General features: G+C 38.7%; 2 protein-coding genes across 5 annotated transcripts in view; one reads left to right on the top strand and one right to left on the bottom strand.

Moving 5' to 3' along the window:
* Positions 1-1,399, bottom strand: part of LOC138320608 (DNA topoisomerase 2-binding protein 1-like) — a 40,458-nt gene extending 39,059 nt beyond the window's left edge. Inside the window, exon 1 of the mRNA XM_069263703.1 lies at positions 1,275-1,399. The gene's annotated coding sequence lies outside the window, so the exon portion shown is untranslated. The remainder of the gene's footprint in view (positions 1-1,274) is intronic.
* A 208-nt stretch (positions 1,400-1,607) lies between these two features.
* Positions 1,608-15,384, top strand: part of LOC138320610 (SWI/SNF-related matrix-associated actin-dependent regulator of chromatin subfamily E member 1-like) — a 53,485-nt gene continuing 39,708 nt past the window's right edge. For 2 of the 4 annotated variants that reach the window (XM_069263705.1, XM_069263706.1), the window contains exons 1-3: positions 1,753-1,864; positions 6,676-6,745; positions 7,588-7,640. In XM_069263705.1, the coding sequence (XP_069119806.1) occupies positions 6,697-6,745; positions 7,588-7,640 (102 nt within the window). In that variant the 5' untranslated portion in view covers positions 1,753-1,864; positions 6,676-6,696. Of the gene's footprint in view, positions 1,633-1,752; positions 1,865-6,675; positions 6,746-7,587; positions 7,641-15,384 lie in introns of those variants that run through there. The other 2 variants (XM_069263707.1, XM_069263704.1) reach the window with 2 other exon arrangements.

Here is a 15,384-nt window from a genome sequence, read left to right as displayed (position 1 = left end):
AATGAGCAAAGTAATGTTTCGACTTCTAAAAGAACACTTCAGCGACATCTGAGCCAACATGGGTATACCAGGTGTGTTTCTAGGAAGAAACTTGTCGTGAAGCAGAGTAACCGAATTAAGAGACTTGCTTGGTGTAGAGAAAAGCGGAGATGGACAATATTTAATTGGAAGCGAGTTATTTTCTCGGATGAAAGCAAAAATAGTTATTGGACAGGACCACAGAGTTTATATATGGAGAAAGCGGGGTGAAGGATGGCGACCGGATCTTGTGCAGCCGCGTAATACCCAAAACAAACTCGAGGTTATGATTTGGGGGTGCATTTGTTGGAACGGTGTGGGGACATTAGCTCGAGTGGAAGGAAATATTAATGCTGCAAAATATCAGGAGGTTTTGGAGGAAAATCTTTGGCCAGTTCTTGCCAGACATTTTCCTACTGGTGGCTATTTTTTTCCAAGACGACAATGCCCCAGTTCACCGTGCGAGGTCCACCCAAGACTACATCGCCCAGAACGGAATTAATGGAATGAGTTGGCCCGCTCAATCACCAGATTTAAACATAATTGAAAATCTTTGGTTATTAATAAAAAGAAAACTTCAGTCTCGAGTAGCAGCTGTGAAATCGGCAAATGACTTGTTCTCCGAGATTCAGAGCATTTGGACGGAGATCACACCTTGCTACATTCAAAGCTTGTACAACACGATCCCTAAACGAATTTTAAACGTAATCAGATTGAAAGGACATCTTGCAAAATACTGAAGGTAAGTGTGTAATACCGTTGCAATTAACTGTTTAGTATATAAGTAAAATTAATTTGGAATTCGTTTCGTTTTAACCGTCATGTAAACACACCGCCATTGTGACCGAATACTTTTGGCATGGTACTGTACAGTACTAGACTACTAGTCTAGTACCGAAACGTCATGTTTCTGTCCCAAAATTCAGATTTCTGATACCGAAATGTCACCACTTGAACGTTAAACTAAAACCTGAACAAGCGTTCGGTTTTCTAGCCTAAATCACGAACTATAACCAAGATAAATGACTCGAATGTTTGATCTATAATTTGCACAGTTCGAAGTGCCTTCCGATCAGTGTATGGAAGTGGATGGCAAACTGAACATTAATTGTTTACTTCTCAATTTCATTCCTTACCTGGAATTTCCTATTTTCATATTGAATCGTAAAGATGTTTAGAGGATTGAAAAAAATAAATGATGAAAAAATAGACATTTGTGTTACCGTGTTTGAATAATGTATCTCAAGATACCATACCTAAGCAGACTTCATCCAACTCCACTCCATTTCATTTCGTCCGTACTATGCAAAGTGTTTGTGAACACCCGCCATTTTTATACTCTCGTACACAACGAGATTTCATCATAAAACTATTTTATTAATTATTTTTATCCTTTTGAGAAATAATTACAAAAATTATGATGAAATATATTCTTTTGATATCCAATAAGCCTACGTATATTGGAACTGTAAATTACTACATTTAAATAATATGTTCACAAAGATAGTAATCCTAATATCCAACATGAGCCGCCTGCCAATGCCTTGTTAAGTTTTTCTTCAAAGTGATCCGCTACTAGGCCTATCGGAACAGCAACAGTCTATCCAGAAAAAAGTATGGCTAACTATGCTAACGGTAAAATTATTTTAAAATATGAGTTTTGTGCAGTTATGATTAAATTTATGTTGAACTGATTTTCGGGGGCTTGACACTTTTCCGTGTTGGCGCTTTTAGGCATACGGGAAAGCGACGCCATGTTTTGCCGGAAGAGAAGGTGCTTTGTTTGAGCTTACAAAACTATGAAGCTACCCAATTTATCAACGTAACACAAGAATACCCATTTGTGGTAAGCATAACAACAAGGAATAAGCTGTCAATGTATTCAGATTAAGATTTGTTTTTTTTTTCTTAAATGCAAAATGAAATCAATGCCTGACGCCAGCAACCAAGCATTCCGCGTCGCGTCGGCCACCTGCGACGAACTGCAACATCCTTCTCCCGGGAACAAATCGCATTGGATGGGGTTTCTTCTTTTGATATTTTACCATAAAGTCATTTTATATAAGCTATTAAATGTCCATTTGCCGTATATCAAACTTCATTCTTATAAATAAAACATGTTGATTCAGTACTCACTTAACAAAGTCAAAACGATGACTCGGAAACTTCGGAAAAACTATGAAGAATCATTGGCCATAAAGGCGAAAACCGACCCGAAGCTAATATGGAGGTATATAAACTCAAAATCTAAATCGAAAGTAGAAATCGGAGACCTATATTTAAACCCAAAGGACAGCAAATCGAATAAAGCTACCACCGATAAAGAGAAGGCGAACATTCTAGCAAACTTCTTTCAAAGTGTATTCGTGAAGGAAGAGGAAGGAGAAACCCCAAGATTAAGAGAAAAAGAAATCAATCACGCTATGCCGGAACTCAGGATTACTAATGACATGATAATTAAGGTACTAAAAAACTTGAAGCCAAACAAATCACCAGGATTAGATAACATGCACCCGGAATTCTTAAAGAAGACTGCCTCCTCTATAGCAACTCCACTTGAAATCATTTTCAACCAAACACTGAAGGAAGGGACTATCCCCGATCAATGGAAACAAGCTCGAGTATGTGCTATTTATAAAAAAAGGGGGATAAAAGTGCAGCGGGAAACTACAGGCCTGTTAGTTTAACCTCAGTCATATGCAAGGTCATGGAGACTCTAGTGAGAGAACATATAAACAAATTCATGCGTATAAATGGTCTATTTTCACCCAAGCAATATGGCTTCATATCAGGACGATCAACGTCCCTACAACTCCTAGAGGTATTAGACAAGTGGACTGAAGCCATAGATAAGGGATTGGGGATAGACTGTGTATACATGGATTATCAAAAAGCTTTCGACACAGTGCCACACAGACGGCTAACCAACAAGCTACGCGCGTACAATATCTCGAACCAAATCATTAACTGGATAACATGTTTCCTAACTGGACGTAAACAACACGTCTCAATTAAGGAAACCAATTCCGAATGGACAGAAGTATCATCTGGAATCCCACAGGGGTCAGTTCTTGGTCCACTACTGTTTGTTATATTTGTCAACGATCTACCGGAAATAGTCAACTCTGACATGTACCTGTTTGCGGATGACACCAAGATATTTAAAATAATAAGTAAGCGAGAAGATGAATGTACACTACAGAAGGATCTCGTGACAATGGGGACCTGGAGCGATACTTGGCTGTTGAGAATGCATCCTGAAAAATGTAAACACATGCACATAGGTCGACACCAGCGTATCATGGAAGGAGCAACAGGGACATATAAATTACTAGGAAACAACCTCATGAAAACGGACAAGGAAAAGGATATTGGAGTAACTATTGATAACGAGCTAACATTTGATAACCATATAAGCGAAAAAGTAAATAAGGCCAATCAGATTTTTGGCCTACTTAGAAGAACTTTCAATTTCATGAACTCTAAATCTTTCATCCCATTATATAAAAGTTTGGTAAGAACACAACTGGATTACGCAAGCTCGGTATGGGCCCCGTTCAAGGTTAAGGACATCGACAGACTAGAAGCTGTTCAACGCAGAGCAACAAAGAGTCTTCCAGGAATGGGCAATCTAACATACCCAGAAAGGCTTAGAATACTGAAGCTCCCAACATTGTCATACCGACGTGCCAGAGGAGATATGATAGAACTTTATAAAATGATAAACGGCATATACGACAAAGAAGCATGTACATTCATACAACTCTGGAAGGATGTAGCAGAAAGACACAGTAACAGAGGAAACTCGAAAATGCTCTTCCCACAACAAGCCAAAACCCAGCTGCGAAGCAACGCCTTCAAAATTCGAACTGTCAAACTTTGGAACAGTCTACCAGAAAGCGTCATCTCAGCGCCTAATATCAACACCTTTAAAAATAGATTAGATAAAAACTGGCAAAATCAGGACATAGTATACAACTACAAAGGAAATATCACTGGAAGTGATCCTTAAATTATGTAAATGATGGACCTTGAGTCCGGTGAAGAGGAACTTACACGTTCCTGTACTGGAAATAAATCTTATCTTATCTTATCTTATCACTTATTCATACTACTGCAACTTTCCAGGCTACCAACTATTATAATTGGCGCCTAGAATTTTTGGCCTGGGAGCCACACTGGCAACCAGATAAAAAAAATTCACTTGGAGCCTTTACAAAACCGCTCGTGACATATTCATCCAAAACTTTGAGTGACAAATCCTTCTCGCTTAAAAATCCTTGCAGTAGAGGACGACGTGAAGCAACTATATAGGCCAGGACTCGAACCTGAGTCGTCTAAACTGGATGCTGAACCAATTGAGATATTTGGCCAGCAATGATCAATCCAGTCCCACCACTCTTCACCAAAGTCTTCACCTGGCAACTGTCCTACTACTCCAACAATGTTCGAGGTATAGCATGACGAGATCATTACGTCGTGTCTAACCTCTAACAATCGAGGCAGGATTCACATGGTGCAGAAATAGACTCTATATAGATTCAAAATTTCAAGTTGTGTTTACGCTAACCTTTCATATCCTGAAAGAATTATCCCAAATCATGTTAAATCCAAAATACAAAACGTCACTATTGCACTTTTATACCGAATTTAGACATTTCTGTACCCCCACCACTATTTTTAAATCTACCCGCTCGCCATTTTTACTCGGTTGTTACAAATTACGGAATGGTGACGGAAAGTAAAAATATCATTATCTACAAAATATCTTGCAGTATTTCGACTAAAATGCATTAATTTTATTTAAATATTTCCAGAATCAATCAGAACTGATAAAAAATACTTGTTTCCATGCATATAATTAAACAACCTTGGTTACCACTGTTAATATTAAATTTCCACTTGATACACCGTACTATAACCTGATAAACTGGAAGTGACGGAAATTTGAATAGGATTTAACCTAGATTAATACAGCGATGCACATAATTGCTATGGGTCACCTATAAAATGTGTGATTATTTCATGGATTTATATGTTGTCATACCAGTTAATATATAGCTAGTTGTGTTCATGTATATAACTACACCAGTTAATATATAGCTAGTTGTGTTCATGGATATAACTACTGATTCATGCTATACATGTATTTTTAGCTCACCTGGCCCGAAGGGCCGGTGAGCTTATGTCATGGCGCGGCGTCCGTCGTCCGTCCGTCCGTCCGTCTGTCCGTCAACATTTCCTTTAAATCGCTACTTGTCCTAGAGTTCTGCATGGATTGTAACCAAATTTGGCCACAAACATCCTTGGGGGAGGGGGAACAGAAATTGTATAAATTTTGGCTCTGACCCCCCGGGGGCAGGAGGGCGGGGCCCAATAGGGGAAATAGAGGTAAATCCTTTAAAACGCTACTTGTCCTAGAGTTCTGCATGGATTGTAACCAAAAATAGCCACAAAAATCCTTGGGGGAAGGGGAACAGAAATTGTATAAATTTTGGCTCTGGTCCCCCGGGGGCAGGAGGGGCGGGGCCCAATAGGGGAAATAGAGGTAAATCCTTTAAATCGCTACTAGTGATAGAGTTCTGAATGGAATGTAACCAAATTTGGCCACAAACATCCTTGGGGGAAGGGCAACAGAACTTGTATGAATTTCGGCTCTGACCCCCTGGGGGCAGGAGGGGCGGGGCCCAATAGGGGAAATAGAGGTAAATCCTTTAAATCGCTACTAGTCATAGAGTTCTACATGAATTGTAACCAAATTTGGCTATAAACATCCTTGGGAGAAGGGGAACAGAACTTGTATAAATTTTGGCTCTGACCCCCTGGGGGCAGGAGGGGTGGGGCCCAATATGGGAAATAGAGGTAAATCCTTTAAATCTCTACTAGTCATAGAGTTCTGCATGGAATGTAACCAAATTTGGCCACAAACATCCTCGGGGGAAGGGGAACAGAACTTGTATAAATTTTGGCTCTGGCCCCCCGGGGGCAGAACGGGTGAGGCCCAATAGGGGAAATAGAGGTAAATCCTATAAATCTCTACTTGTCCTAGAGTTTTGCTTGGATTGTGACCAAATTTGGCCATAAACATCCTTGGGGGAAGGGGAACAGAACTTGTATAAATTTTGGCTCTGACCCCCTGGGGGCAGGAGAGGTGGGGCCCAATAGGGGATTTAGAGGTTAATATTAAAATTCCTTCAGAAAAGAAACAATGAACTTGTATTCAGAACATTTCTTAGCATTCAAACTAGGTGAGCGATACAGGCCCTCTGGGCCTCTTGTTTGACATTCTGGTTAGTTTTCACTTTGTAATTAAGCGTCAAACTTAGGCCCTAATTCGAGGGCGTAACTTTCGAAGACCATATTGGTTTCGGGCATTAGATCTTAATATTGAGATCTAATAATTATATTATTGGATTACTATCCCACATGTGATTCGAACGAAGATGGAAGGCTTGTTGTAAATGTTGGAACATCTTTACAACCCAACCAATGCTGTCCCTTAATGCAATATTATACTTTACACTTATCAATAAGGTATTTTTAATGAATATATTGAGAACTATTTTCTCTCCTCCTGTTATTACCCCCAGTTAGTCACTTCTGTAGTTCATTTGTTATCCCAACCTTTGTTTTTGTATGATTTATGTATCATTACAGGTGTACTTGAACAGTAACAAGATGGCGCTGCCAATGTATAGAGGCTCACCACACCCACCGCCAGTAACTCGTAAGCTATGAAACTCATCTTCAATTTCATCACAGATCTCTCAAACCATGAATAAATACAAATTTTATGAATATAAACTTAAGCTAGAATGTGTGATTGAAAGCAGCTTCTGTTATATGATATTTGTAGGCATGAATTTGCTTTTAAAGTAAACAGTAGATTTTAATTTGGGTTTGTCCGTCTGTAACGCTCAGTTTCCATGCAATAAGTGCCACAAATCTTAAGCGATTTTTTTGTAACTTGGTCACAATGTGCCAAGAGCTGGAATGATTTCGCTCGGCAGTTTCATCGGACCATATTTGGCAGAGTTATGGCCTTTTGATTAACAAAAAACAGCATTTTCGGCTGTGTCTGCATTTTCGGCTGTGTCTGTTAAAAAACTCACAAATGTTACCAGATTTTCTCAAAATTTGGTAACATGGTAATGTCTCAAGGCCTTGGCCATGTTCGAACAGGACTTTTATTGGATCTGAAATGGCCGAGTTATGGCCCTTTGATTAATGTGAAATGCTATTTTCATCTGTTTTCGTTTAATAACTCTTGCAAATATTACTGGATTTTCTCGAAACTTGGTAACATGGTTAAATATCTTGGGGCTTTCACCAAGTTCGATTGGCACTTTTCATTGGACCCTATTTGGCGTACTTATGGGCCTTTGATTAAGGAAAGTGGGAGATAAAAATTCCATGAATTTGCTTGTTAGGTTTGGAATATGCATTAAAAATCATCTTTTTAATCATTTGATTTATTTTTTGTAAGATTTAAATCTTCTGCATGCATATTTTAAAAATTTGATAACTAACTGGTATCAAATCTTTACTGAAATTGTTTGTATTTTTCAGCTCGTTCTAGGTCGAGTTATGACAAATCGGTAAGCAGCATGGCCATGTCAAAGGTACAGTTTGTTTAGTATTTTCATTGCTGTTGAAGAAATTGCACTGAGCACCAAGATGTCCTGTAACACAATCTATTTCTCTTGTTCTGTCCCTCTCTTTAAACCTTGTCTTTCTCTTCTATTCTTTCCTGCACGCTAGGCTTATTCTGATTATCTGAAATTAAAAACTTCAGAATCATCCATTTGATATCATTATTTTCTTATTGATGAAAAAATTCGATAAAATCTTCAGTCCATCATTATACATAGTCAACAGGTCTCACTTGAAATCGTCTCACTCATGAAAATTCCACAACCGGCCCAAATTGTTTGGTAGCTACTTCCGGAAAAAGCGTAACCAAAGATAAAATTGAATGGGGTACATTGCTAAAAGCGCTCGCCTTCAAAATACTCAATATTATTACTTCATTTTATCGAAACCTATCTCAAATTAGAAAACAGTGAAATGTTAATAAGTCCCCACAATTGAATGGTAATAATGAGAATAAAGTATCCTTTATTTGTATTCAAAAACATTTAACCAGGAATATTTTTTCTGTACTAACACTGAGAAAAAAGCCGTGTAAAATAGTTTTATTAATCTCAAGATGACGGTAACTTGTCGATGTATAGACGATGCGAGGTAAAAAATATATAGGTTAGAAACAAAAACGATCTACCACTACTCTAACTATTTCGTTAAAATATTACGATCATTGTGCCATAATCAACGTTGTTTTAATGGTCTTGTTATTACTATGATGTACGTGTGTGTTACTCATCAACTTTCCGTGTTTGGAAAATAATCAGTTTGTATACAGTTTGGTAAAAATTTAATTCACAAACAGGACCACCTAAGCTGCCTGTATTATCCTCCCGCGCTCCAGCAGTTGGTAAATATATTGAAAACGCTAAATGTCATTAAACTGTTAAAAAACGGATCAAAACCCACTGGTGGAAAAAAAAGAATACAGTATGGATTGGGTATTGTGGACTAAGTTTTCCATGGTAATAGAAAAGAATACCAAATCCGATAGGGTTTGGCTACTAGCTCATAACGCTTAAGCAAGTTGCACTTGTGATGTTATACATTCGACAGTTAAACTGCGTTTTCGCGGTGGATAATTAAATCTGAAATTGTACTCATTAAAACAAACGGAAGATCGATCAATGTATCGATCGAGCCAATAAAAGAACGCACCGAAAATTAAGCAATATGTTGAGGCGTGACCTATACTGAATTTCTGTAAGACTCTTTGTTTAGGCTTAAATTGGCTGATACGTGTGACGTGTGCACTAAGCATGGAATATCCAAACGACTGTCGGAAGGAGCCCTGTTGTACCCATACCCTCAGTTTGATAAATAATAAGACTGATCCGCAGACATGAGCTTCAAAACAATTATTTTGGACAATTGTTGTATTAATTGCATTCTATTTTTAACTACCTAAAATTATTTCGGCCTTTAGGTTAATATTTATTTGGTGCTATGCAACATTCTACCCTTGTACCAAAACCCCCACTTATAAAAGGAATCCGCCCGATACAAGTCAATTAATTTTTTTTTCAGTATCAGATAATTTCTGTTTTATTAGGTTCAGCTGGATTGATGAGTGTTATTGGATTTTAGTGCTCGTGTCTAAAAATAACTACAACAAGCAATGATCTTCTCGTGGATGAAGATACGGTGTGATCTATAACCATAATAGCTTTGGATACAGCCTCGATTTTTTAATGATCTATTCGGTCAAAGCATGCATATGCCACAGTGAATGCACAGGTATGCCTCAGAACCATATTTTATAAAAATGTGGCGTCCGAATACTTGAAGCAGGTCTATATTAAGATTTGGATATTTGAAGATAGGAATTGTTCTTATATTCTTTATGCAGGTGTTACCATAGATGTGCATGGCACTTCGTACGGTTCCCGCCAGCTAACGTGCGCCGTTCTGTCTATGCTGTTATGTGTAGTCTTGCGTAGTTTCGGTTATATTCTTTCATATTTGATATATTTTGTGCACACATACATCTGTCATAACTCTAATGATAATCCTGATCAGCATTTATGAGCCAATAAATGCGCCTTGACTTTAGGTGTAGTAATAGCGAGTAATATGATGGTATCCCTCCCCCCCCCCCCCACCCCCCGTTTGGGGGGAATTACACCTTTGGAGCCCGCGCGATAAAATTGAAATTGTACGTTGATTTAACCATTTTGTGTAATGATAAATTATATAAGCAAAATAATCTGTTAATTCTATAGATAAATGAAAGTAAACTGAATCGCTAGTGAAATTTACATTGATTTGTTTGTGTTTTCTAGTGTTCAGATGGACTTAGTTGTTATCACTTTGAACTAGACTTATGAGGTTAAATGTTGAAGCTAGAAACACAAATGTTCACTCACGTTAAACGCATCTCTCTAAAATTATATTATTACTTTGAGCTAGATAATATAATGTAAAATATAACTGTCCATGTAGCCCTTGTTGCTCTGGCCCTGTCAACCAGACTTAGACATTAGGACAGATAAATGTTCTGGTTATGAGGGCCAGAGGGCGCTCTGCTATAACAATAAACGTGGACTACGTAAGCCGATCTCTGTTATGTGGTACACCAAGGCATCTCCTCTCCGAGTCAGCCTGTCCACCGAGAAAGCACCACAAACCTTAGTCCCCTGTTTCAAACAAATGAATTATTTTATATCGCCCTCCAATTGATAGTAATTTCGACTCTATGTATAGGAGATTTTGCATAATTTGAGATATTGGCGCCGACATCGGATAAATATGTTATAGTTGCGGTATAGAAACAACATGGGTTGACACAAGAAGAAACGTGCATTTTTTATAAAATGTGATGGCTATGAGTACTTATAATTATGTTCATTTTGTTGAGTATACCAAGTGACCAATTTTGCGATTCCCTGTGTGTAATATATTTTTGTAATCATTCTAGCATCGGAGAAGACCAGGATCCGATACCAAACGTTGTCGGCTTATCCCTCGTTTTGGGATATAGCAGTGCGCTCTGGCCTAAAACCAAACATCTCAATAAATGATGTCATAATATTCTCAGTTTGGTGTTACATCTCATGATGTTGGCCAGATCTAACCCGTTACCATACAGTGTCCTCGAAGCGTAATAATTAGCGTCACACCATTACAATTTCACAGATATAGAACATAATAAATTAATACAATGAAAGATAGTGGTCGATAGTATCACATTTAACGAATTTAAAATCTATACTGGAAGACCATATAAGAAACGAATATACGTACCCTGCCTACTAAACCTTCGGCCGGACGACACCAGGTATCCTAGTGTAACATTTTTATGAGCTACTAATAATTGTGTAGCTTAGGATGACCATAACATGGTAAAATTAATTAATGTAACTACATATAAGAATGTCTCGCACCTCGGTACAAAGAAGATGCTCATCATTTTACTTCCAATTCCTGAATTAGTTACCGCGCATTAGACGTAAATACGTTTCGAAACGAGTGACGTCAAACGTTGCAGAGAAACATTATAATAAGAAAATTATTTTCATTATCCAGTATCCATATAATCAATTCATTTGATTGATTGTCTTTTTTTAATATAAAAAAACAATATGTAACCGTGCATTGTGTTCATAACCGTACTATAGGTATTAATAACCGCGCAATGACTGAAATTCGAAGGCGCAGATGTAATGGTCTCAAACAGCGTTGAACCAGGAGGACCCAAGACGGGAATAATGTGTACAATGTCCGCGTTTATAAATGGTTATTATAATATCTTAGAGGCGCAAAAAAAAAAATCAATTTTCATGTTAAGTTGAACGAAAATCCTGGGTTATCTCAGTCTCATCGAACGAAGATTTTGTAATATCCCAGACCTGCGCTAACCGCCTCGGTTCGGATTATGTGTAACAAAAGTCCTAGCCGCTCGACTGAGATTTTTAAAAAATTTAATTACAGACAGTTTGTTAGAGAACCTAATTACGAAAAATATGGGTTCTCAGATTAAACTTAATATCAGATGAGGCGAAGTTGAGGTTAAGATTAAAAATGGCTGAAGCGGGAAAATTCGAAATCTATCACGTCGCATTTAGATTATAGAGATAATGAATTTCATTTAACACAAAAAAAAATCAATCCTTTCCTCCTTGGATGATTCTTCTTCGTTATGGATAATGGCGCTTGATAGATTATCGCGATTATAACGCATTCTTTGTACGTTTGGTGATCATATACCAGGAGAATAATCTATAAGTCATTTTTTTATCGGAAGAATTAAGCATTCCACCAAGATCAGATGAAACAAAATGGACTGATTTTGCCCTGAAAACTTGTCATTTGTATTTAATACAAATACGCTTATTAAAAATCAATTAAAATGAAGCACCGGAAGGTAATTTATTTTTTACAGTTTATATTTGTACTTGATAAAATAAATTAAAAAAAATCATTTCATAATAAGAATACTATGTGAGGACAGAGGATAATCCCCCCAGGAGATACAAAAAGTAAAACCCTCGTCTAATAAACTTTGATGTTGTTAACGTAATCTTTCCCTCAACGAAAGTAACAGCATAATAAACGTTTCCTCTTAGAAGCAACAATAGTGCGTCATCTCGGATTTTATAGTTATTAGAAAACCGCGTTTTAATAGTGTTTCTTAAACATGGGTACATCGTATGATGAACAATATAAGGTAGGGGCAATTCAGCTTTAGCGTTAATATTGATTAATATTTCTTTATATCTATGTTAAATTTACATTAAATTTATCAATATTCGAATAGTTTGTTAAATGTGCTAATTGAGTGAGATAGCAATGTGGGTCATAGCGAAATTAGTGTTTTTAGTACTATTAAGAGACAAGTCCAACATACCAAGACAGAGAACCTGTAGATTAATGCTATCAGAACAGAATAGTATAATACAATTTAGATACTCGATTCTCAGTGGAGGCGTAGAACTCAACACCAGCACTAATAACCCAACTAATCCTGAAGCCGAGGTTCAAACTTATAAGTCCTCAACTATGTGATATGGTTGGACCCTTCAAACTCATATTGGAACCAGCCCCACATATGCTGATACAGGTTTGTCTTTGGAAACTTTATTAACCATGGATTCATAGCACTTTTAGAATACAGGTCTAAAGCTACTTCTCCAATATAGCACACCAAGTCAGTCACAACATATCGTGGCAGGGAGTTGAGAATGGACAAGACATCTGTGACAGGTGTTACCAACGTCAGTTAATCCTCTTCGTAATGTGGCAGTGAAGATTATCATGCCAAGCTGAAGATAAGGAGTCGATAGGTCCACAAGGACAAGCCAACTAACATTAGCAGTCAACCCAACAGACGCTATTAAAGATGATCTGACCAAACATCTGACAGACGACCCATGTCCAGTGCAAAATGGGATTACTGATAGCCGTAGATGAATCACCATCTTGGGCAAGAATGACCTTACAAACCCAAGAAAATCAAGAACGCCTGATAATAAACGACGGACAAGAGTTGAACCTAACAGTTTTCCATGTAAAGATCGCGCAGGTGGGGAGTGAGAGATACCCGACATTATTTATCGAAAACCCCATCAAATTCAAGGAAATGTGGTTTTATATTCCAGCCTCGGATGCCAAAAACAAACATCAAGATAATATAAAAACAGGTCTTTACAGGGTTGAAAAGCATACGATATAACTAAGTCTCCACCGGGGACTTGCCAAACATGCTTGGTGCCATCATTGCTCCTCTCTGCCACGCCTAGCCTAACCACCTGATCTCTATGAGAGATCATAACGCAACATGAGAAGTGAACAATCTTAAATCACATGCTTAGGGAAGTGTGGAACACCTTCTATGCTTAGACTGCATCATTTATACAGCAGACCAAACGTCAACTTCCATTCTCCTCAATATTGTTGAGTTTCAAGACGCAAGCGAGCGCACCATCCTTAAAAGAGACAAAGGTTATGACAAGGTGCTGGTGACGGTTAGCAGGCGGAGATGTTACCGCACACTGGTCAGTTAGATATGGGTCAGCGTCCACCAATCACAAGTAAAGCCGGTGTTGTTATGTTTTTTTTCGTGCGACAAAGATATCGTTGGGACGATCCCGCTGTGGGGAAGGAATGGCCTTCGTACAGTGCGCTAAAAACCTCTCTCTGGTAGAAAAGCGAGGATGTCGCCGAGAGAGCGAACTTTGGTTCAGATAAGAGATAAAAAATGTGTTGAAGAAGAAAGAGAGGACAGACTATAAGCCAGCGGGGGGGACTAGGCGTCACCGGGGGAGGCCTGGACCAAGGTGCGTGGGCACTACAGATCCTCAGTGTATTCTATCATTGGGACATAGATCTGGAAGAATCCGCCAAGTAGGATCCAACTGCTCATTGCTGTCTCCTCCTTTCTGTGCTATGATGTACTATTCCAAACATCGACACCACATATCTCATTAGCTAGGTACGCTTGTACAAAACACCAGACTTACGCTCTCTGTCGGGCAGAGATGAACTCTCCAAAGACTTGATTACGCAACTCCCTGCCATGTGCCGTGTAGCACAAAAAAGAATATACTCATGTCGCCCACTTACGAAGTCCTAAAGGATCTTGCAGGAGATTTAGAGAAAGAACCGCAAGAAAACCTAGGTCCCAATCAATCAAAACCCATTCTTACACAAGTTAGGTTTGTACAGGAAAGGGGAGAAAGACGGAACGTCAAGATCTGAGAAATTCGAAGTCTCTCGAAATCCATGCATCCAGGCAGGGAGGGAAGCTGAGTGAGCTTCGTTACGTGTATCTATACACCGCGGGATATTGAAAGGAGGATGCGCGTTTATCATATGGACTCTCAGACACCGGACACTGCTGCTAATAGTCACCAGAACTCAGAACATCTAAATCAGTTAGAGGTTGCAGCTTTGGCGTATACGTGGCTGGTTAGACCAGCCAGTGCGCTCGCACACCTCTCTCCTCATCAGGGCTTCTTTAGCACAGTTCTGGAAGAAGGTCAAGCATGCCACAGAAAAAAATACAAATATGAGTACCTCTGAATGTAAGGAACAGCTCAGACAGACTACCCTGTTGGGAGGGTCGGTTTTTTGCAGAGGGCGTTATGCTCAATCTGTGCTTGAGAATGCTTTCTGCACCTAGGGGTTTGCGGGGCAAGACTTGAGACGAAAAACAGAGGGCCATAGGAAAGCCCAGACAGCAGAGCGAGCTTCATGCTTTGGTGATGGTTGAGGACAAGAGCCAGTAGCTGTATACCCACCACAGAACGCGCAGTGACTGATCACCACTGTGGACCTCCATCGCCGTAGAGGTGGTACCGAGTAAAGTGCGTTCGTAACATACAATGAGGCTGGCCTCGGGCCGAGTACGTCGGCGGTGTTAGCAAGTATAACACTAACGATTATAAAAAGTTAAAAAAGGGAACAATGTGATTTTCTCACCAAATATAACCATGTCCCGATACTTAAACCATAATCATTGTCAATTTGACTTCACTTCTTTGCTTTCAACTTACATTTGTTTAAGTGAAAGTTGTTTCATACGCAGATAGAAGATTTGTTATTGTAAACATTTAATTCAAAATATATTCCTTATCAATAATGTTTTTGTCTCTAGATCGTCAGTTGTTTCTCTCATATCAAACCATCTGAAGGAGATGTGCTCTCGAGGGCGCTGAACTCATTGATATGCTACGTGGGCGTTTCCATTCTGAGTGTGGTTGCAGACCGGGAAATTGCGTCAGC

Source organism: Argopecten irradians, chromosome 4 (genome assembly GCF_041381155.1).
Source record: "Argopecten irradians isolate NY chromosome 4, Ai_NY, whole genome shotgun sequence".
Classification (NCBI taxonomy): domain Eukaryota; kingdom Metazoa; phylum Mollusca; class Bivalvia; order Pectinida; family Pectinidae; genus Argopecten; species Argopecten irradians.
The sequence above is the reverse complement of the archived record's forward strand: the minus strand, read 5'-3'. Positions and strand labels throughout refer to the sequence as shown.